The 22,585-nt window shown below is 39.4% G+C and overlaps 1 protein-coding gene and 1 pseudogene across 1 annotated transcript in view; one reads left to right on the forward strand and one right to left on the reverse strand.

The window, feature by feature from the left end:
- Positions 1-6,326: 6,326 nt before the first annotated feature.
- On the reverse strand, positions 6,327-7,361 carry LOC132483360 (serpin B4-like; annotated as a pseudogene).
- A 1,713-nt stretch (positions 7,362-9,074) lies between these two features.
- Positions 9,075-22,585, forward strand: part of EPRS1 (glutamyl-prolyl-tRNA synthetase 1) — a 67,578-nt gene continuing 54,067 nt past the window's right edge. Inside the window, exons 1-6 of the mRNA XM_060091426.1 lie at positions 9,075-9,262; positions 12,995-13,079; positions 16,325-16,424; positions 17,293-17,449; positions 18,735-18,874; positions 20,362-20,456. Coding sequence (XP_059947409.1) covers positions 9,217-9,262; positions 12,995-13,079; positions 16,325-16,424; positions 17,293-17,449; positions 18,735-18,874; positions 20,362-20,456 — 623 coding nt within the window. The 5' untranslated portion in view covers positions 9,075-9,216. The remainder of the gene's footprint in view (positions 9,263-12,994; positions 13,080-16,324; positions 16,425-17,292; positions 17,450-18,734; positions 18,875-20,361; positions 20,457-22,585) is intronic.

The following is a 22,585-nucleotide window of genomic DNA, read 5'->3' on the forward strand; positions in this document are numbered from 1 at the left end:
GCTTTGTGTCTTTGACACCATTGGCCCCTCTCCCTCTTACAACTCTCTTCGCACTGTCCTGTTTTCCTTCTTCCCCCTAACAGCCACTCCTACTCAGTCTCCTTTCTTGGTTTCTCTTTGTCTCCCTTTCCTTGAATGTCAGTATTCACCATGATTCTGTCCTCGCTTCTCTCTAGATGATCTAATCCACAAATATGGCTTCACTTAAGGGCCTTTTACCCAGAATTCCAAAATCTGTATCTAGCTTAGAATTCTCAAACTCTAGATTTCTATACCCAAAAGCCTACTTTGATGTCTCACAAGTATCTCTGAATTATGTCTAAAAAACTCTTCATTCTTGCCTATCCCTCCTTAAATTATTTTACAAATCCCCAAGGTGATCCTGATAATTGGCCATGTTTGGAAACTACTTCCTTCTAAGAAAAGAGTTCTCTATCTATATGCAAACAGTGGACTAAACCTAATTTTTTTTAAAAAAATCTAAGTACAATGTGAGAATAACTTTGAAGTTATTTTCTGTAGGCTCTTATATAAAACCTTTATCCAAGTGACATATTTGGAAGTCTGCATTCTCTCTCCACTCCCATTTCTTCTACATTAATTTACACACTCACACCCCTTTATTTCTTCCTTGAATCACTGCAGTGTCTTCCTGTCTAATCTTCCTTCCTGCACTGTTACTCCTCTCCAATCCATCTCTCATTGGCTCCAGGTTTTTTAAAAAGCCAAATCTAGTAATGCCACTCACTTCCTCAAAAATCTTTTATGGCTTCCTATTGCCCTTAGGATAAAATGCAAGTTCATTACAATGACATATGAACCTCTTGATGTTATAGCATCTTCCTTCTCCAGGATCACCTCTGTTCACTAACCCATACTCCAGCCATGCTCAACCATTTAAAGTTCCCCCCAAATACCATGTTTTCTCTCACCTTGGCCTCCACTTATTCCATCATTCATTTACTCAACAAATATTTTTTGAGCACCTGCTGTATGTTAGGCATGGCTCTAGGTATTGAACATTCAACAGTGGACATAAGTCTGTTCCTTTGTTGAGCTCATGTTCTTGTGAAGCAATACAGATAATAAGTAAATGAAATTATTTTAGATTGTGGAAAATGCTGTAGAGGAACTCAAGCAGGAAGATGAGCTGGGAAGCCGCGGAGGCAGGGGCGGGGGGCGGGAAGAAGATATCTGGTAGATAAAGTGGGGATGTCTTCTCTGAAGAGGTGATGTCTGAGCCGAAAACTGGATGGAAAGAGGTCAACCATATCGAGAGCTGGGATTATTAGTGGGAATAATAAGCACACTGTCTCTGGGAAGAGAAAGGAGAAAAGCAAACACAGAAAGGAAGCCAGAGTAGGCGGAAGTAAGGTGAACAAAGAGAGGAGTGTTATAAAGTGAGGTCGGGGAGGCAGGCAGGTGCCACATCATCAAAACCTTTTTTTTTTTTTTTTAATTTTAAGGGTTGAGGGAAAATGAGAGTGACTATTGAAAGGTACAGAGCTTTTTTGGGGGGGTGATGAAATGTTCTAAAATTGATTGTGGTAAGGATTGGATGATTCTGAATATACTAAAAGGCATTGAATTGTACTCTGTAAATGGGTGAATTGTATGGTATGTGAATTATATTTTAATGAAGCTGTTAGAAAAAAATAGCCACATGTGACTAGCATCTACTATACTGTATAGCACTTCCCTATATCCTCTTTCTGGTTTATCAACAATTTTAACAACCACTCACATCTCCAGCAAGACATTTCAGCTAATAAATGAAAAGGGGTCAAAAGGTACAAAGTTCCAGTTATAAAATGAATGTCATGGGGATGTAATGTACAGTATGGGGACTATAGTTAAAATACTGTACTGCCTATTTGAAAGTCCCTAGGAGAGTAGATTTTAAAAGTTCTCATCACAAGAAAAAATATTTGTAATTATGTAAGGTGACAGATATTAAGTAGACTTATTGTGGTGATCATTTTGTGATATATACAATATTGGTATCATTTTCAAAAACACCTCAACTAAGCCCCAGATTTATAATATGCAACTGCTACAGGATATTGACATCTAGGCATCTAACAAAAATCTCAAAACACAGTCTGGGACCAAAGACTTTGCCAAACCTGTTTTCCCGCCTGTCTTCCCTTCTTAAGATGATGTAACCATCCACCCAGGCATCCAACTGAAATCTAGCAATAAAACTAGACATACCTGCTTCCAGCATCTTATCTCCACCCCTCCCGCAGCATCTTATTGGTTACCATCAATTCTACCTCCCAGATATGCCTGAAACGTGTTCTCTATTCTCAATTCTCATTTCCACTGCCTTCATCTTCTCTCATATGGACTTAACACCTTAACTGATCTTTCTACCATCAGTTCTGCCCACTCCAGTCCACCTGCTCTGCTACTGTCAAAGGCATCCTTATAAGATGCAATCCTCATCGTATCTCTCATTGCTACTTAAAACTCTTCGATGACTTCCTATCATAGGATAAAATCTTCCTCATCATGATATGTAGAACTCTTCATAATTTAGGCTCTGCCTACCTTCCAGCCTTTTAATCTCGAATTGCCAAAGTATTTTACATTCTGGCCATAATGAACTAGTCAAAGTTTTCCAAATACACACAGCTTCCAAATATATGCAGCTTCCAAATACACCCAGGTTTTAGCTCGTGTTCTCCTCTGCATTTTTTTTTCCATCCCCTAGATGGGTTATCTCTTACTGGAAGCTTTCCTTTACTATTCTCTCCTCCCTCCCCCATTCACCATGGATAATCATTTTCCATCTTCTTAGCTACCTTTGTACTTTGTGCAAACATTTATTATTTTTACTCTCATTTCCAAAATGTTTTTAGAATGAACATATTTTTTCTATAGCTGCATGTATCCCCCTGTATAGTAATTTTTATTTATCTGTCTTTTTCACCTATAAGACTAGGCTCCTGAGGGCAGGGACTTTGTCTTTCATCTCCATATATCCTGTTCATGTACAAAATAATAAGGGTTAGTATGTTGTCTGAATCTCAGTAGATGCTGAAAATACCTCTTCTTGACTTAAAAAAAAAATCCTGTTAACCTAAGAATAGAAGCAATTTTCCTTAACTGGATAATGAGTATCTATAAGAAACCAGCAGCAAACACTATTCTTCATAGTGAAATAGTGACTTGCTCACTAAACTCAGCAACCAGACAAATATGCTTTTCTTCAACATTATCACTGCTCCTATTCAGTGTTATTCTGGAAGTCCTAAACAATGAAAGAGATAAGCCTTCAGAGATACAAATGTTGCATAGAAAGAAAAAAAATATCTATCTAGAAAACTCAGCATAACTAAAAAAACCTCTTGGAACAAATAAAAGCATTTAACAGATAGTGACATTAAGATCTAAGACACTTACTGCTGTGTCTCGCTTTCCTGAATGCAGGTTTCTTTTTTGTATACCACAGCTCTACACTCTTTTTATTGTTTTTATTGATGACATCCCTTTCCTTGATGATTCCATGCTTCTCAGAATCAGTGATCTGGGGATGTAGTGCTCAGCATGGTGACTATAATCTGGGACTGGGAAGAATAATAAAACTGGAAAACTCTAAACAACTGGAATAGGTATCATTACTTCGTAGCACTAATCTCACCAGTAAACAGTCCCATTCTCTTCTGAACTCTTAAAGCATCTCTGGACTCAACCAGTCATTGGGCCCCTGGAATGTTCTGCTTTGTACTGCAGTCCTTTTAGAAACTTCTGTTCTGTTTGGCAGTAGTAGATGTACTGAATGACAGAGATGGGACTAAAATGATCTCAAAAGTTAAAATTTAGCAATATTTTAAAAGAGAATACTGGCTCCTTCAAATCCTTTGTGCATCAAGATAAGGGTAAACTGATACATGCAAGGTCTTATATTAGATAACTGGAGGATGGAGAACTCTGGGGATTTTCATTGTTTATAATCTTACTATGAGTCAACAATTTAATGTGGCTGTAAAAAGCTAGTATGGTATATGTTAATAGCACTGTAATGGGCAAAATAAGAGAAGCAATGCTTCTGCCTTTGCTCTGCCCTGATCACACCACACCCAGAATGTTTTGTTCAGTTCTGAGTATCCCATTTTATTTTATTTATTTATTTATTTATTTATTTATTTATTTATTTTTATTTTTTTTTTTATTTTTTTTTTTTTTTTTGCTGTACGCGGGCCTCTCACTGCTGTGGCCTCTCCCGTTGCGGAGCACAGGCTCCGGACACACAGGCCCCGCGGCCATGGCTCGCGGGCCCAGCCGCTCCGCGGCACGTGGGATCCTCCGGGATCGGGGCACGAACCCGCGTCCCCTGCATCGGCAGGCGGACTCCCAACCACTGCGCCACCAGGGAGGCCCTTATTTATTTTTTTAATAAATTTATTTTATTTATTTTTGGCTGCACTGTGTCTTCGTTGCTGCGCGTGGGCTTTCTCTAGTTGCAGCGAGCAGGGGCTACTCTTCATTGTGGTGCACGGGCTTCTCATTTCTGTGGCTTCTCTTGTTGTGGTTGTGGAGCACGGGCTCTAGAGCGCAGACTCAGTAGCTGTGGCACACGGGCTTAGTTGCTCGGCGGCATGTGGGATCTTCCCAGACCCAGGCTCGAACCTGTGTCCCCTGCATTGGCAGGCGGATTCTTAACCACTGCGGCACCAGGGAAGCCCTGAGTATCCCATTTTAAAAGGCATACTGAGTAGCAGGAGTAGGTTTGGAGGAGGACAGCCGGGATAGTTTAAAACTATCACTTGAAGGAGACATCTATCCTGGAGAGCAAAGGAATGGGAGACATCATGACAGCCTTCAATACATGAGAGATGGTCATGTGGAGGATTCTAAGCCTGTAAGCCTCAGAGGAGAGTGGATAGAGGTACAAAAAAGCAGATTTAGGTGCATCTAATAATAATAGGTGTTTAGAAAGAGGGAGCTGTCTTGGACAGTATTAAGTTCCTCATCACTGAAGGTGTTCAAAAACAGATTATTTGGTTATTCATTTGTTGAATAAATGATACCAGGATCCTCTGTATCCCTAGTGCATTATATGGTAGAAGACCATATAATGGTCAGTATCACCAATCAGTATGAAAAGAACCTTGAAAAGAGATCCAAGGAGTTCTCAGCAAATAAACAGAAGTATCTAACAAAAGATGATTTAAGACTACCCTGATTTCAAGTAGAACATTTTGTCTAATTTACTGACTGAGATATAACATCAGTAGAGAATATGAGGCTGAACAGGTTATGGGACCAACTTTACAAGGCTTTTTGTGTTTGTATATATGTTTAAAAGACAATCTGTAAAGATGATGTTTGAAAGGTGATAGATAAGAAAATCCAAGATTAGCAAAAAAAAAAAAAAAAGCTAAAGACATCAAAAGAAGGTGAAGGTATATTCAGATCTCAGATTTGAATAAGAAGTTGGTCATGAAAACCTGGGCGAAAATTATTTCAGGCAAAGGGAATGTGCGAACGATAAAAGGTGTGAAACAAGGGTACAGTCTGCAGGAAACTTATAATACAAAAGACAAAACAGGCAATTACAGTATAAAATGATAAGTCTGAAACAGTGATAAATATGTTAACAATGCAATGATAATAAAAGGTATAAGTTGTGCTAGTATTTTCTCTTTTTTGTTTTGATTTGAGTCAGTCATTGTTTTACTGATAATTTACTTTATAAAATAAAAAATAGGCATTTAAGGGCCCCAGATATAACCTAAATGAAAAGAAATGTAGGTGTCCAAGTTAACAAGTTTGGAGAGCAGGTGTAATTTGGTTTGGTTCATTTAAAACAGGTCACATACAGAACAATATTTCAAATTTAGAAGATAACAGTACTGAAATATCCCCTTACCTTATCTTAAAGTTGAACATTTTGTCCAAAGGGAATTTTTTTTGTGTGTGTGGTACACAGGCCTCTCACTGTTGTGGCCTCTCTGGTTGCAGAGCACAGGCTCCGGATGTGCAGGCTCAGCAGCCATGGCTCACGGGCCCAGCCGCTCAGCGGCACATGGGATCTTCCCAGACCGGGGCACGAACCCGTGTCCCCTGCATCAGCAGGCGGACTCTCAACCACTGCGCCACCAAGGAAGCCCCAAAGGGAATTTTAATGGGACAAAAAGAGGGTTTCTCTTGTGTGTAGAGAGAGATTGCATGATATTCTATTTCAACTATTAAATTCTTAGTGATGACTATGATATTAGAAAGGAAAATGAATCAAAGAGAACCTATTATTTCTAGCGATCAATTTACTGGAACAACTCTGTGATCTTTTCCCAAAAGTAGTGACAGGCTAATAGCATCTAAGGGAAGGAAGCTCTGCCAAAGAAGATGATGCCGTTGGTTTTACTGTGCTTGATAAAGAGAAAGGGTAATCACAATAGAAATGTTCATAAATTGGTAATGATGCTAGAACAGTTTCCACACCAGTGGCAGCTGCAGCCTCCATGCTCTCCTCAGTCACCTCCACATAGAACTTGTGCAGGATTTTACACACCATGGTGCCTGAGAAGTTGGTGTCCTACTGACTGAAGGTGTCCACCATCTCCATGGCTCCCAGCATGTCCTTGAGGTCCTAGCTCTCTTCCATTTTGAACTGAAGTAAGTACAAATCCACATCACTCTTGTTCATGTTCTGTGAGCTTGCCCAGGCTCTTAATTTCTCAGTGGTGAGTTTACCCTCAAGCTCCTGCAGACCATTTACTTCATTTGGCAGCAGCAAAGTCATGCTTGGATCAGCAAAATCATGCTTGCTTTGTACGGTATTTCCGGGATCTTGGCTTGCACATCCTTCAGGAAGGTGAAGTGAAGGGTCTTGCTTTGTTTCATCATCTGCATGGATTTGCTCACATCCTTGTTCAGCCAAGAGTCTCCTTCTTCAGTATTTTCTTTATCAAGGTCCTGGTCCCACTGCCCTTTGTAATAGACTATGTCCACCAGAGCCAGGATGGCAGAGCTGCTGAGAGATCCCTTGGGAAATGGATCCTTGATTTTTTTTTCATTCGTTTGGCTTTCCACCCAGGAATTAATCTTTTTACTTTCTTCTACAGCATTTACAAAACCAGCATATTCCACATTGACTAGGTAAAATATCCTAACATTATTCAAGTACTCCTAAAGAAATCGATACATCATTTCTCAGAGTCTGTTGGTGATGTTCAGTTCAATATGTATCAGTGGTTTCTTTAATTCAGAAGCTTTCGAAATTGGGGATGCACATTTCCCAACTTTGCAGCATGATCTGTTGTAGCTCTTAATTTTGTGTTCATTAAAGTAAAGGACCTTAATTTTGAATGCAGTGTTTTCTCAGGCTTCTACACAGAGCAGGCCTAAGGCTGATAAGATACTGACGGGAAAAGAAAATATTGTCCTCTTTTAACTTTATGAACTTATGAAACAGATCATATGCAAATTGGGTGTTTGCTTCACTGAGTCATCTGTTAGTATTTTCAAACTAAAGACCTATTATGCTTTTAATTTTTTGATCTATATTTTCTTCACCTCAAGCTTTTCTTTTCCAGGAATTACTGAACTGCAGAATTTTTGCCTAAAAATATTTTAAAATAGAATATACCTTTTAAACTTAAAAACGATACATATTCACTAAGTGAATATTCACTGTCTTTACAGTACACATAAACGTTTTCATAGTGCTTTCCTCAGCAGTTATTAAGAAAAATAAGTTATCCACAAACACCATTTTCTTTTTTAGTGTCTGCTAAATATGGAACATATCATGACATTTATAATTACAGTTCACTGCACTACCTTCTATAAGAGGCACAGCCAAGAGTAGAGAACTGTTATCAATGACACTATGATAAACATGATTTACTGTATACAGTAAGACGCTGAAGAATTTTTAAACTTTGTAGTAGCCAGTCTCCAAAGATTGCCCATCTATTAGTTCCCAGAGTGGCTGTCACAAATGACCACAAACTTGGTGGCTTAAAGCAACAGAAATTTATTCACTCACAGTTCTGGAGGTCAGAAGTCAGAAATCAAGGTGTTGTACATTTTTCTTTTGAAAGAACTGAGGAAACATGAGAGAAACCTCCCCCATCCCCAGTGTAACCATGGCTGTTGGTCTACATGCTTCCAGGACTTTTTTTGTGTTTACATACAGTGCCCCCCAACAGTATGATCTCTGGTGGCCTGGGCCTGCAGTGGCTTGAAGCAGGGTTTCGGTTCCCGGCCAGAGACTGAGGTTGGGTCACAGAGCGCCAAATCGTAGCAAGTAGACCGGTGGTCAGTGACAAAACCCTGGCCGTTCGGCTTTGCAGAAAAGAATTCCCACAAAGACAGAAAGTAGTGAAACAAGTGAAGTGTTTATTAGGAGGAAAATAGTATACTACATGTGGATAGACACATGGGAGGACTCTGAGAGAGAGAGAGAGATTCGTGCCCTTGTGGTACTTTAAATCACTAATAAGGGGCATTTCTTCCGGGTTCCCTTTGGCCAATCATTTTGATTCTCCTGGTTCTGAGTCCATGTTTGGTTTATCTCACGGTCCTCCCATGTGCAGACGCATCTCTCAGCCAAGATGGATGCCAGCGAAGAGGCCTATGGGTAGCTTGGCGTCACTCCCCTTTTGACCTCCAAGGAGCTCTCTAGTCGGAAAAGACTCCTCTACTTCGACAAGAAGTAGGTGGTCTCTTATCTTTTACCTGCGCAGGGCCCAGCCTCCTCTCTTGACTGCCCTGCTATTGGTACTTCGGCGTTTCTGTCCACAGGGAACGATCTCCAATTGCTCACCCTAGGGGCGGGGCGCCCATCTACCTCCTGCCTCAAGTATACCACCCGTTTGTGGGTTTTGTTTTGGGCTTCCGGTGAACGCCCATCACACTGCAGAAACCGTCTTACCACTTACGTTTCTCGCTTTACGAACTGTCGAAAACTGTCGTGCGTTTCAGCGTCTCTCCCCCTTCAGCGTCTTGAAACTCCACGTTGGCTCTCGTGACCCTAGATGCTCGGGGCAGGGTCGAAGGTCCCCGAAGCAGCCGCCAGACGGCTGCGGCGGGCGGTGATGACGCACTGTGCTGTGCGCCAAGACGCTGGCTGCGGCGCGGGGGAGGGGCGAAGGCTTCCGCAGCGTCAGGCGTGCGCACACGTTGCACCGTCTCGGGCGAGTCGGGGGTGTTTTCGGGTGGCAGGGCAGGCGCACTGACAGGTAGACCGGCGGAGCAGTGCAGATGGCGACGCTCTGTCTGACTGTGAATTCGGGAGACCCTCCGTTGGGTAAGGGCCCGGGGCCGCCAACCTGTGTGGGTTGCATCAGCCCGAGAGGGTGCGGGGCGGGGAAAGTCGCCGCGCCCAGGCTTTGCGCAGTGATGGTCATGGTCTGGGAGGTTAGGCCTGCCTCTCACCCCCGAAGTGTACACGGGGTAGGCTCCGCGCCCCTCGCCCTCTGTTCCTGGCAGGTGGATCTGCTCCTGAAGACGTTTTTCTGGGGCGTGGAGGTGGGTGCTGTGTGAGCCGGGGCAGGGCCACCCGAGGCTCAGCTTCGGACCTTCTCTCCCAGAGGGATGACTCCCAGCTTACTCTCCTCTCCCTTTTAGAAATGATGTCTCCTGGAGACCGAGCACCGGACGTAGAAATAACATTTTTAAAACTTGAAATCCCATTACTTCGCTCCCCCTCTTTTAGCATTTTCCCCTAAATCCACTTATCTTTACCTCCCTTCCTTCGTCCTCAGAAAAGATCTTCAACCCCCTTGACTTAACTTTTCTTTACGTTTAGTTGGGTTCAAAGGGAACGAGGAAGATGGTCGTAGAAGCATTTAAAATTTTAACCGAAGTTGCATTTATATTAATTAAAGGTGGAAGGGTGATTGCTGGAACACCCAAGTACACTGCGGACTGATGGGGTTGGTTTACTACACATCCGATGGAGGTAGTAAACGTCAGAGAAAAGGTCGGACTTGTCATCTTCCTGATACATCTTAAATTTGATTTGGAATTGCATTTTCAACGTGGTGAAGGTTACTGTGGATAGATAGCTTAGACCTTCTGCTGTTTTTTTTTTCTATTTCAGAAATTACACAAAATAATCAGTTTATTGAGCTCATATTTGTTAATGCATTTCTTAACATATGCATGCAAGTACTTTTTTAATGTTTGAGAGGCCTAGACTTTTAGATACAGTTGCCCACATAGGGCTGATGATTACTCAGTACATTCTCATTACAGGGTGTTTTGAGTCTGTTGGAACAAAAAACACAATTTAATAGCCATTTAAAATACTTTAAAAAATGATAATGTTTTAGCATATTGGTTCCAGTTAATTATGGGCTAACATCACACAAATCAATGAACTCTGAAAGAACTAGGTTTGATTCTGCAGTTGGAAAGCACTAGACAGTGTGACCTCATGGTTAAGGACAACGACACTTGGTTTGTGGAGACCAGGTCCATCCTGACTGCCACTTACTAGTTGTGGAACCTTGGCAGGTTCCTTGTTTGGCATCTCCCACTGTTTCCTTGTTTGAGAAACACGGAATAATATCTCCCACATACAGTTGCTTGCCAGAATCAAATGAGACTGCAGGTCAAGTTCCTGACACACTGTAAACACTCAATAAATAGCTGTAGTTTTTACTGATGTAATTTAGAAAATCACCCTGAATATGATAGATCTCTTTCCTTAGTGAATTATAATACTGAGAATCACATCTGCCAGTATTCTGGAAGAGGGTCTTAAAGAAATTTGTTGTCATTATGAACTGTAGACCAATTATAGAATATATGTTTCTATTTGCTTCTCTTCTCCTTTTTTTGTTTTTGATTTAATTGTTCCCAATTGTTTAATTCAAATACATTCTATTTTTAAATAATCAATATAATTAGATGAAACATTCAGAAAAACAGATTGCATTGTGAGAATTTCCCTTATTTGATATGCATTCACCATTTTTTTTAATGTTAAAATAAGTTCACACTTAAAAAGGTATAAGAATAGAACAAAGAACATTTTTTCTCCAGTGCCTTTGGAGAGCATACTGCAGATAAGGATGCTTCAACACCCCAGAATACTCCAAAATACATCTCTCTTAAGTAAGAAAACTCTATATGACCTCACAGGACCATTAAAATCAGGAAATACACATTGACACAATTCATCCATCTCCGTAGTGCAAGGATCAAAATCTAGGATCATACCTTGCACCTACTCATCACGTCTCCCCAGTTTCTTTCAATCTGGGATGGTTTTTTCAGTCTTTCATAGGTTTAACCTCTCTGGAGATTACAGGCCACTTACTTAAAGAATGCCCCCTGATCAGGTGTTTCATGATCCCTCATGACTAGATTCAGGCTACAGATCTTTGGCAGAAATAGCATAGAAACAATTCATTGTTCTTCATTGCAGCCCAATAACTGGTACCTGATTTTTCCCATTACTGATGATCTAATCTTGGGTACTTAAGATGGTGTCTGACAGCTTTCCCCACTGCAGAGTTTGCCGTTTTGCAGTTAACGGGCATTTTGTGGGGAGATGCTCTGAGACCATGTAAACATTTCACTCCCCATCAAACCTTTACCCACTGGTTTCAGCATCCGTTGGTGCTTCCTCCCCAACTTGATTATGATTAAGATGATGCCAGATGGTGACCTTCCATTCTGCTGTTCTTTCCACATGTATTAGTTGGCATTTTTTTGTGAGAAGATCTTCTTCTCGTTTAAAAAATTCATAGCAAAATATACTTAATAGGTTATACTCCGAATTATTTTTCATTTTGTTTTTAAAGTTAAACATTTTTATTTTTAAAATTAGTTTTATTGAGTTATAACTTGCATATAATAAAGTTTGCCAATTTTAAGTTGTAAAGTGACTGACAGATGTGTACAGTGTGTAACCACCAAAATAATGAAATAAAATATTTCCCTCACTTCAGAAAGTTCCCTCATGCCCCTCTGCAGTCAGTCCCCTTCCCCCATCTCTGGCCCTTGATAGTCACTGATCTGCTTTCTGCCACTATTTTTTTTTTTTGCTTTTCCTAGAACTTCATATACATTGAGTCATATCAAACTATTGTACGTAGGATAGTTCTTTGAGATTCATCTATCTTGTTGCCTGTATAGGAATTCAGTTTCAAAATTTGCTGTATAGGATTCTTTGGTGTCAGTACTCTAAAACTTGGATTATTTACTTTAGTGGTTAAATTGGCCCTATTTACCAGTGGGAGCCCCTCCAAGCAGACCTCTGTGTCCTTTTGGCATATCTCTTATCATTCTTTGAGTACTTCTTGCTTTCTAGCACAATGAAATTTTCCAGGTTTATCTTGTACCTTCCCTACCACAGCCCTGTCTCCAGTGGAGCATGGTATTTAGAAACCAGTATCTGGTTACTAGTTGTCCATCTTAGATAAATTAAGGACAACAGATTAATGGATATTTAGTAAACTTTATGATGTGTTGAGAGGCACATATCACTGTTTCAGAATATGAGTTCTGGACTGCCGTAGACCTGCATTCAAATCCTGACTGCCACATATTAATCAAGGACTTGGGCTAGTTATTTAACCCCTCCAAGCCTCAGTTTTCCCTTCTATAAAACAGAGATAAAGGTGCCTACCTCTTAAGGTTACTACAAAGATAAAAATAATAATGAATGTAAGGCATTTAGCACAGTTCCTACCACATAGTAATCACTCTAATACTATAAACAATAGCTTTTATACAATGAACTATTCTAATTTCTTCTTTTCTCCTGAGAGAGAGAAAGATTAATTTCAGTGTCCCTAACTGGACACTGAGTATATTCAAAAGCAGTTGGATTATGCCAGGGATTGGTTTCTGGTTTGTTACTTCTCCAAGACCAGAAGGCCATACTTTGCGTCTGCAGACTCCAGGGAAAAATGTTTACTCCTTGCAGGTCTTAATACTGGTTTGTTGACTCATCCTCGTTGCTTTATGATCCAGGTTTTAAATACCACATTGTTTATAAAGAGAAATCTTTTCATCTCATTTTTAGGAGCTTTGTTGGCAGTAGAACATGTGAAAGACAACGTCAGCATTTCTGTTGAAGAAGGGAAAGAGAATATTCTTCGTGTATCTGAGTAAGTGCTTTTATATCTTGGTTTTCAGTACTGAACAGCATTTTAAAAATATTTAGGGTTAAATGTTGTATGCTTGTTTTACTTGCTAACTGGTAAACGGTCCCTAAAAAGAAATATACTTTCTTCCTCAGTCTAAAAGAACTACATCCAGAGACATATCTGTCAGCATACTATCTGATCACATATCTAATCTGTCAGAAAGAAACTAGAGATGTACAGAAGGATTTATGTATATGGGTTTTTAATTCTGTTGTAATGTATTCTGGTGGAAAATTGGAAGTTTTTAAAATCAGTAATAATAGGAAATAAATTTGGTAAGTCCACAGCATAGAATATTAGGCATCTGTGAAAAAAAGGCTTATGAAGAATTTTTAATGATGGATATGTTCATAATCTAATGTTAGTAAAAAAGCAAGACATAAATGTAAAATTACATATCTACAAAGAAAAAAATGAGAAGTATACAGCACTTTTAATATTATTTCATTCTGAGTTTTGGAATTGTGGGGTTGTTTATTTATTTATTTATTTATTTTTATTTTTGTGGTACGTGGGCCTCTCACCGTTGCGGCCTCTCCTGTTGCGGAGCACAGGCTCCGGGCACGCAGGCCCAGTGGCCATGGCTCACGGGTCCAGCTGCTCCGCGGCATGTGGGGTCCTCCCGGACCAGGGCACGAACCTGCGTCCCCTGCATCGGCAGGCGGACTCCCAACCACTGCACCACCAGGGAAGCCCTGTGGGTTTGTTTTTTTCTTTTTCCTTCTGTGTTTTCAAAATTTTCTGTAATGAGCATATACTGTATGTTCTTGATTAAGATGGATTATTTAGGGCTTCCCTGGTGGCACAGTGGTTGAGAGTCTGCCTGCTGATGCAGGGGACATGGGTTTGTGCCCTGGTCGGGGAAGATCCCACATGCCGCGGAGCGGCTGGGCCTGTGAGCCATGGCCGCTGAGCCTGCGCGTCCGGAGCCTCTGCAACGGGAGAGGCCACTACAGTGAGAGGCCCTCGAACCGCAAAAAAAAAAGAGATGGATTATTTACATCCCGGATATAGGGAAGATTGCATGCCCTTGGACTTATCTCTTTCTTTTGGAACCCACTGAAAAGAATTTAAAAGAACTGGGAAGGGAAACATTCTCTTGTTTAACAAAACTAAGGAATAAACACAACCTGGTTTCAGATCCTTTTAAGAATATTTTGCCAGATCGTGAAATTTGGACCAAATTGAAAGAGGGTTTCAAGGGTATTCTCAAGCAGGATGCAGAATTCTGAAATGGTTTAAATGGTCTATAATAAACTGACAGGAAGACTTGTATTGGGGAAGGGCAACGTATGCAAAACACTCACTCACACAAATGCACCCTCCACTCCCCGTGTCCTCCTTCCTCCCACTGCAGTTGCATCAGTCACCATTTAGTGTTTACACTGGGAGGGTCCTGTAAGTTGTATTCACTGCTGAGCCACATACTATGATTGCTCTTCATGTACAATTTTTACTTTTCCTTGGAATTATCGTTGTTTGCTTTGTTCTCTTCTGAAGCCTTTCTGATTCCTATCTTTTCTGTGTGACTTCAGGAAGTTTGTGGACATCTTCCCTTAGGATTCAGTATTTAGAAATTTCACAGTAATATGCTTTAGTCTGGATCTGTTTTTCGTCTGTTCTTCTGGGTGCTTGATTGCTCCCTTTAATGTGGAAACTTAGAAATCCTCTTTTGGGGAATTAGGAAATTTTTTCTATGATAACTTTCCATTTCCTGTTCTTTATGTGGATGCTGGGATTAGTCCTCTTATCTTCTTAAAGTGTCACCTTCACTTTCCTTTTTTTTTTCATTTTTCCTCACTTTCTGGAGAGTTCTTCAACTTTTTTATCCCATTTTTCTATTGAGTTTTCTGTTTTTGCTGTTACATTTTTTGTATCTAAGCTTTCTGTTATTTATTATCTAGATATAGTATCCTGTTCTTATTTTATGATTGCACTATGTTTTTTCATTGCTCAGAGGAAATTTATTCACTTACTTTTAAAGTTTTCTATTTCTTGATTTGTTCAGTTTACATCTGTGTGTTTGTTTTGGTTGCTACCTTTTAAATTAAAGGCTTTCTTCAGATATTTGGTAACTCCTTATGGTTTTCTTAGATTTTGACTGGGAGAGTAAAGCTATTTACAAGTTCTGAACTCCAAGGTGAGCCTATCATTTCTGAGCTTTACTCTGAGCTGCTCATTTGAAGGAACTTCTGGTGTTAGTATCCTTGGTTCTTTTCTTCCTGGGTGGATCAGATTATCCAGAGAAGACTTTCAGTCTCCTGTTCGGAAGGTGAAGAAGGAGAGCTGGTGCCAGAATATTTTGGGAGCTGAGGGTGGGAAGAAGGCTGAGGATCTCAGCATCCAGTATACGTGTATTCTTTTATTCTCCCTGTTACCTCTGTAGCCTAACTTGCAGCTGTGCCAGATTTCCCCCATTTGAGAGACCTCTGTTTTAGTCTTTAGAGAATAAGGCTCCGGTTTTTGCCAGGATTGGGTAAGGGGAGTAGTCAAGCTCTGCAGCATAGGGTTTGGAGCTATCTGTGTTTCTGACTGATTTTTAAGTAGACTTTCAACCAAGCCTCCTTATTTTAGTCCCAATTCACTCTCACTTCCAAGGATACCTGGTTTCATTGATTCGTAAAGTCTTTAGAGGATCCTACAATTTAAATTGGGTTGGTTTTCAGCTTTGTCCACTGTCCAGTTAAGATTCCGTTTTTTCAGGCCTGTTAACTCCATCTGCTTTCTAGCTTCTGAAATTTTACTTTATTGTCTCTTTTCCTTAGGCTCTTTTTCCTTATAGGAGCAGTTTTGATGAGGTTTGATCTACCATGTTTACCTGCAGGTTGATAAAACCAGCTTCTTTATGATGGTATATCCTTGGCTTCATTGCCTTGATTTATTTTAAATCATTTTATTCTCGATATCCCAATTTTCATACTTTCACCACTGAATAGACATGTAGAAACCAATAGTTAGAAAGATAAAACATGATATAGTCTACTCTGAAGTGAATTATTGGATTTAGCTGAACATCCCAAAACAAATTAGAATTTGACAGAACAGAGTAAAGAACAAATTAGATCTATTTTTTTTTACTATACTAGAAAATACATGGTATATTTGTATCTTACTATAAGATTTCTAGTTTTACATTTTTTATAAGTCTCGTGACTTACTGATTTGCTAGAGCCACAGTAAGACATTATCTCATGCTTATATTCTAGAAATGTGGTATTCACGGATATAAATTCCATACTCCGCTACTTGGCTAGAATTGCAACTACAGCTGGGCTGTATGGCTCTAACCTGTTGGAACATACTGAGGTAAGGAATGAACGTTTCCTTGGGTGTGTTTTATTTTGTCTTGATTTAGGCTTTGGCTCTTTTGCGAACTTCATTTTATTGTTGGCTTATGGACTGTTACTCTATTTAAGGATATTAACAGAGTGTTACTCAGAGACCAAGTTAAGGAATTCTCATCTGTTTTTATTTTCAGACAAAAAGTCTTAGCTCCTCAGTTGGCACTTTCAAACCCATACCAGCTGTTGAGTCCTTTAGTGCTGTCTTCCTCTTCCTGGACTTCTAGAATTTCATAGCTGGATGTGACTACACAGGTCATCTTACGCTCTTCTGCAGCTTTCTTACCTGGCAGATGGGGTAGCAGTTCTTGAAAGGTTACAAGGGCCCAGGGTCACACACATTTTCCTTTTGAAGTATATACCTTATAACTACAGCAGTAGTAGATGAATTTGCAATACGGCACTTTAGATGCCTTTTTTCCCCCTGTTTGTAGTCAGCTCTCACTTCCCTAAATCATACAAAATTCACAATACAAAGAATAGTTTCCAAGTATTTACTTTTAAATTTCGCAAGTGGATGGATCTGTTTGGCTGGGTCTGTCTGTTGCATCGGTCAGGCTCGTTATTCCTTCCTGCTTCCAGTTCTCATCTTTTCCTTTTTCTTCCCTGAAGTGCCTCTTCACACCCCTGCAAAAAAAAAAAAAAAAAGAAAAAGAAAACATAGAAAAAACAACCATATGTGTTTAAGTGCCAGTTTAGATCCCAGGCAATCACAGTTAAATCCACGTAATGGTAAATTCTGTAATTGGGATGAGACAGGCATGGTTCCAACTGAGGTTGTTTGTTTGCTTGTTTGTTTCAATCTAAACCTTGGGATGCATTTCTTTTCACAGATTGATCACTGGTTGGAGTTTAGCGCTGCTAAATTGTCTTCATGTGATTTGTTGACTTCTGCAATCAACGAACTCAATCATTGCCTGTCTCTGAGAACATACTTAGTTGGAAACTCCTTGAGCTTAGCAGATTTATGTGTTTGGGCCACCCTAAAAGGTATCAGTAATTCTTCTTGAAGAATTTCTATTTTAATTATTTAATATTTTGCTGGATAACAGGTACATTTATTTCTACGTATATGAGCATCTATCTACCTAATGGCAGTCACTTAGAACTTTCTCACAAAGGAATGACCTCCCTGGCTATTTTTTCCTCTCCGGTTACAGGAATTCCCCATCCTCTGCTGTCCCTGGAGGTTGGCCCCGTCTTGCTACTGCAGCTCCTCTCTTGCCTTTGGAGCTGGCCTTGTTCCTCATCCCATTTATGTCAGCACCTTTCTTGTCTCAGCCATTACTTAACTCCAGTTACTGTTGTTTCTGGTTGTTCAGCATGTGTGTGTGGGGCGGGGTGAGCTGGAGTTGTTTCTCTGGGAGGTCACTTTTTCCATATTCTATGAGTAGTCAGAATATGGGGTTGATGAGAGGCACAAAGGGGGCTTGAATTTTGTTAGTTAATTAAAAAAAAAACAAAAAAACCTGCAGCAAATATGCCGAAATGTTTTATCATTCTTTAAATCTGGGTTATGTGAGCGTTTTTAAAATTTCTTTAATGTACTTTGTACCCTTTTTTTGGGCCACGCCCCATGGCTTGCAGGATCTTAGTTCCCCGACCAGGGATACTGAACCTGCGCCCTCGGCCGTGAAAACGTGGAGTCCTAACCACTGGGCCACCAGACTCCATCTCTGTACTTTTTTTTGTGGCTTAACCTTTTCTCCAAATTAAATTAAATTGTTATAATAATAACCAACGTAAAATGAAGGACTTTCCTAGTTAGAACTTTTCATCTGTAGGTTTATGACATTTTGGTCTTTTGATTTTTGAGTTAATGTTCATAAAAGGAAGATCATATCTTATGGAGGTAGCTTTGTGATGCTAAAGAATTACATAAACTTTCCTTCAGTACCATTTTTGATATCACAACTGAAGTTAAGAGCTACTTGATCTTGATTTTTATTTTGTTCTCTAGTTGATCCACTTAAAGCTTTTCCTCAATTATGAAACATAGCATTGGCCTTCTAGTGGGTGTGTGGCAGTGGTGAGGGCAGGATTTAGGATTCACTCTAGTGAATTGAAATGAAAAAATATTTTAAATTAATTTTTGTGAATTCTTAAAATATGTTGAAGTATTAGAAATCACTTCCATGTGTACCCAGATTTTTAAACTTGCATTATAGAAGCACAGCTTTAAGCCATCTCATTTACTTAAATTAACCATGACTGGAACTTATGCTTTTGAATTTGCAGATATGTTGAATGGTTTTAAAATTATGTTTGCTAATAGGACATGCTGCATGGCAGGAACAGTTGGAACAGAGCAAAACTCCAGTTCATGTAAAACGCTGGTTTGGTTTTCTTGAAGCCCAGCAGGCCTTCCAGTCAGTAGGTACCAAGTGGAATATTTCAACAACCAAAGCTAAAGTGGTAAGCCTTTAAAAATTTTTTTTAATGCTCACATCTTGTCTGCCTGAGATCTTAGATCTGAAAAGAAAATTATGTTCATAGTTTGGTTGTTTTTTTTTTTCCTGATCAATTAAAAAGGATCTTCTTGGAAGAATTTGTCATTGTTGAGTCTTGGCTTGCCTTTAACTGCTTGCCTACATTAAGGCTTAATCTTCATAATTATATTTCTAGATGATTATGGTCATCCAGTGTGTGTCCCTTAGGAAATCCAAAGTCCAAGTAACTAAAATTATTTTATAACTATACCATCTTCTCTTCCTCCCAGATTTTCTATTCTCTGGCTTTTGAACCGTTGTGACCTTTGAGTCCTGGGGTTCTGTAGAGCCTTTTTGTTGATTCTGTAGGAAGATGTGACATTGAATACAGTAGAAAAAGACCTTTGCCCCAACTAGAGTCGCTCTACTTAGATCTGTTTACATATTACAGAGAATATGTTTACATATTTACGTATTAAAATTTTTACTCCGGGGCTTCCCTGGTGGCGCAGTGGTTGAGAGTCCGCCTGCCGATGCAGGGGACACGGGTTCATGCCCCGGTTCGGGAAGATCCCACATGCCGCGGAGCGGCTGGGCCTGTGAGCCATGGCCGCTGAGCCTGCGCGTCCGGAGCCTGTGCTCCGCAACGGGAGAGGCCACAACAGTGAGAGGCCCGCATACCGCAAAAAAAAAAATTTTACTCCGATGCAGTACAATTTGAAAACTGTTGTCTGCTTGGGTAAAGACACCACAGTCACCTCAGTTGTTCTGAGAAAGTATTCACCACTTTCCACCTCTAACTGGTCAACAAGTTCCATTATTACTTCTTGTATCTATAGATTTGTTTTCTGTCTCCACTGCTGTTGATTTTTATTGAGGCCTCATTACTCCCAGCTTATTTAAAGACCATAATCTCATCACTGAACTTCCTTTTTCTTTTGGTCTCTTCTTTTTTCCCGTTGAGACTTTGCACTGTACTGGGTATAGTTTTAGAAAATACAGATAAGTAATTCCATACCCCTGAGGATTCCCCATTTCCAGAAACATAAAAGTCAACCTTATAAAGGCCTTCATGTTTTGGACTTAATCGACTATCAGTGGCTTGCCTACCCACTCAATATGCATTCCTAACATTGCACTGTTCTTCCCTGACTTTGAGTCTTACCTGTGCTGTTACTCCTTTTCTTAGAATGACTGCCCTTGTATACTCTCCATCTGATACATTTGCATTTATTTTTCAAGGTGCAGCTTGGTTCTTGCCTTCTTTTAAGCATTTTCCTGATGACCCTAAATGCTGTTGGTTAACCAACTGATTTTGAATCTTCAAGTGCAGGGACAGTATTCTAGCCAATTTTTTTCTCATAACCATGCTTGGTGCATAGTGGGTACTGAGTAAGTATTTGTTGAATGAACTTATTCTTAAACATTTAACCATGTAACTATTTTTGTTGTTGTTGTTGTTCTGCTTTTCAGGTACCTGAGAAAAAGCAAGATGTTGGGAAATTTGTTGAGCTTCCAGGTGCTGAGATGGGAAAGGTTACCGTCAGATTTCCTCCAGAGGCGAGTGGGTAAGAAAATATAACTTATAATTGGATACATTTAGTGGAAAAGCTTTAAGAGAGTTATCAAATACTTTAAAAATCAATAGGTTAATATATAGAAGGAAATAAGTAAGATTTTAATTGTGGGAGTTAAAATTCTAAACATCTTAATAGTTTTTAAATTATTGATAGTTAATTTATAAAAAGTTTGTAGTTTTCGCTTATTAAAGCAATAGGAAAAATAACATTTTAATTTTATTCCAGGCAGAATTTTAATTGTAAATAGAAAAACATCCATTAATAGAAAGGCTTAAGTTTTATTTACATTTTGAGATTTTGGGGGTATCTTCTAATAACGGCTTGTATTTGTACCCTGAGCAATCCTTTCAGTTAGCAGAAGTTATGGTAGATGTATTTTAAGTTAATTTTTGTCCCAAATAAAGTAAATGGAGTCCTGAAAAGACCATTCCTATTCATTTGTTTCCACTATTAGTAGGTTTCAAAACCCTTTTCACTCTTGGCAGCCATAGAAAATGATAATATGTGACTAGCTTGTTAGGGAAAAGGACTGCCCTGGCTGGAGCCACCGGCATGGGTCTGCCTGGGTCCTTGCCCAGCATTCCCCAAGGCTGAGGGCAGTCTCTGCCTTTGCACATGTCGGTCTTTGTGACTCATGCTGGACGAACTTTGTAAAAGAACCCTTCCAGTGATGCTAATATAATAAAATGCCTTTTGTTAAAGCAGTTAGCCTCAGGAACTTAGCCATTGGGAAAGTATTGTGCCATGTTTTACACATGAGATGGGTTTCTTTCCCAAATTTTGTTTAATTTCAGATTTTGTGTTCTATAGCCAAATTCTTACCCATCTGTGATAAATGGAGTATGTAGACAGTAGGAAGTGGCAGATAAGGAAACAGTTTTATTTTAGCTGTTCTTAATGTAGTTCTTCACAAGCTATTTTATAAGTGCCATTAACAGCAAGCCAGTTTTAGAATTCCACATTTTCTCTCTGCTTTTCTAAGTTTGCCGATTTAGGTGGTGAAATAAAGGACAGGTAGAAGGAGATGAAAGGGAAATAACGGTTCTGGGAAATACACAGACTGAATCATTAAATGATTGATAGCTAAGTGGAGTCAGTCATAAATCATACTTATTTTACATAGTTTAATTCTCTCAGATATCCTGGGTCCCTACCACCCAATATTCTGCTCTTGTGTTCTTGGTGTGAGAGGTCATGGTTGTTCCGTTGGGTAGTGACTTTAATGGTTTGATAAAAGCTAGTTTTTTAACCATGGCTGTTTATAGCTATGCCATTTGAACATTTGTCCCTTTTGAATCTTTTTATATTTTCTGTCACTATCACTTCTGGGAATAGTGAGCTCCTCATATTTATTATTTACTGTATAAAATATGTTTATTGTGAGTTATGTCATTTCAGTCCAACAGTTGAATACAGTTTTGGAATTTGGAATATAAGTCAGTGTTCAGGTTTAAAAACACTCATAATTTTGATCATATCTCCTTATACTGCAAAACAAGTTTTCTTTAATTCATTTTTTAATCATTTTTTTCCTGTCTCTTTCATGAAGGCCAGAAGGCTTGAATTTTGCCTTTTATTCGTATTCATAGCTAACACATAGATAGCACCTGTTATGTGCAGGTACTTACCAAGCACTTTACATATAGTAACTTGTTTAATCCTGTCATCCCTGTGAAGAAGGCACTGTTATTATCTCCAGTTTTCCAAATGGTTTCAGAAACTGATTCATACAACGTTTTAGCAACTTGCCAAATCCAAACCTACGCTGTCTGGCTCTAGAATCCATATGACTAAAAATTATATGCCTACGTCTGTTTTGTGTGGGAAAAGCCCAATATAGCATCAGTACTAACTAATGCAGCATGGAACATAGTTTTCTTCAGCTCTCCTGATGTAGTTGTCTCTTGAGCCAATTATTTTACTTATCTTGTGATAAATATTTTATAGCTTTTCTGAGGTTTAGAATTGTTAGAATTGCACACATTATTTTAGATTCAGAGATAGTATCTTTAAGTGTAATTTGATTTCATCACACCTCTTAAGGGTAATTCCTGTATGTAAAGCACATTAACTGTCAATTAGTAGGTAGTCAGTGATTATTAGTCTTCTTTTTTCTC

The sequence above is a fragment of the Mesoplodon densirostris genome, chromosome 2, assembly GCF_025265405.1.
Source record: "Mesoplodon densirostris isolate mMesDen1 chromosome 2, mMesDen1 primary haplotype, whole genome shotgun sequence".
NCBI classification, from domain to species: Eukaryota; Metazoa; Chordata; class Mammalia; order Artiodactyla; family Ziphiidae; genus Mesoplodon; species Mesoplodon densirostris.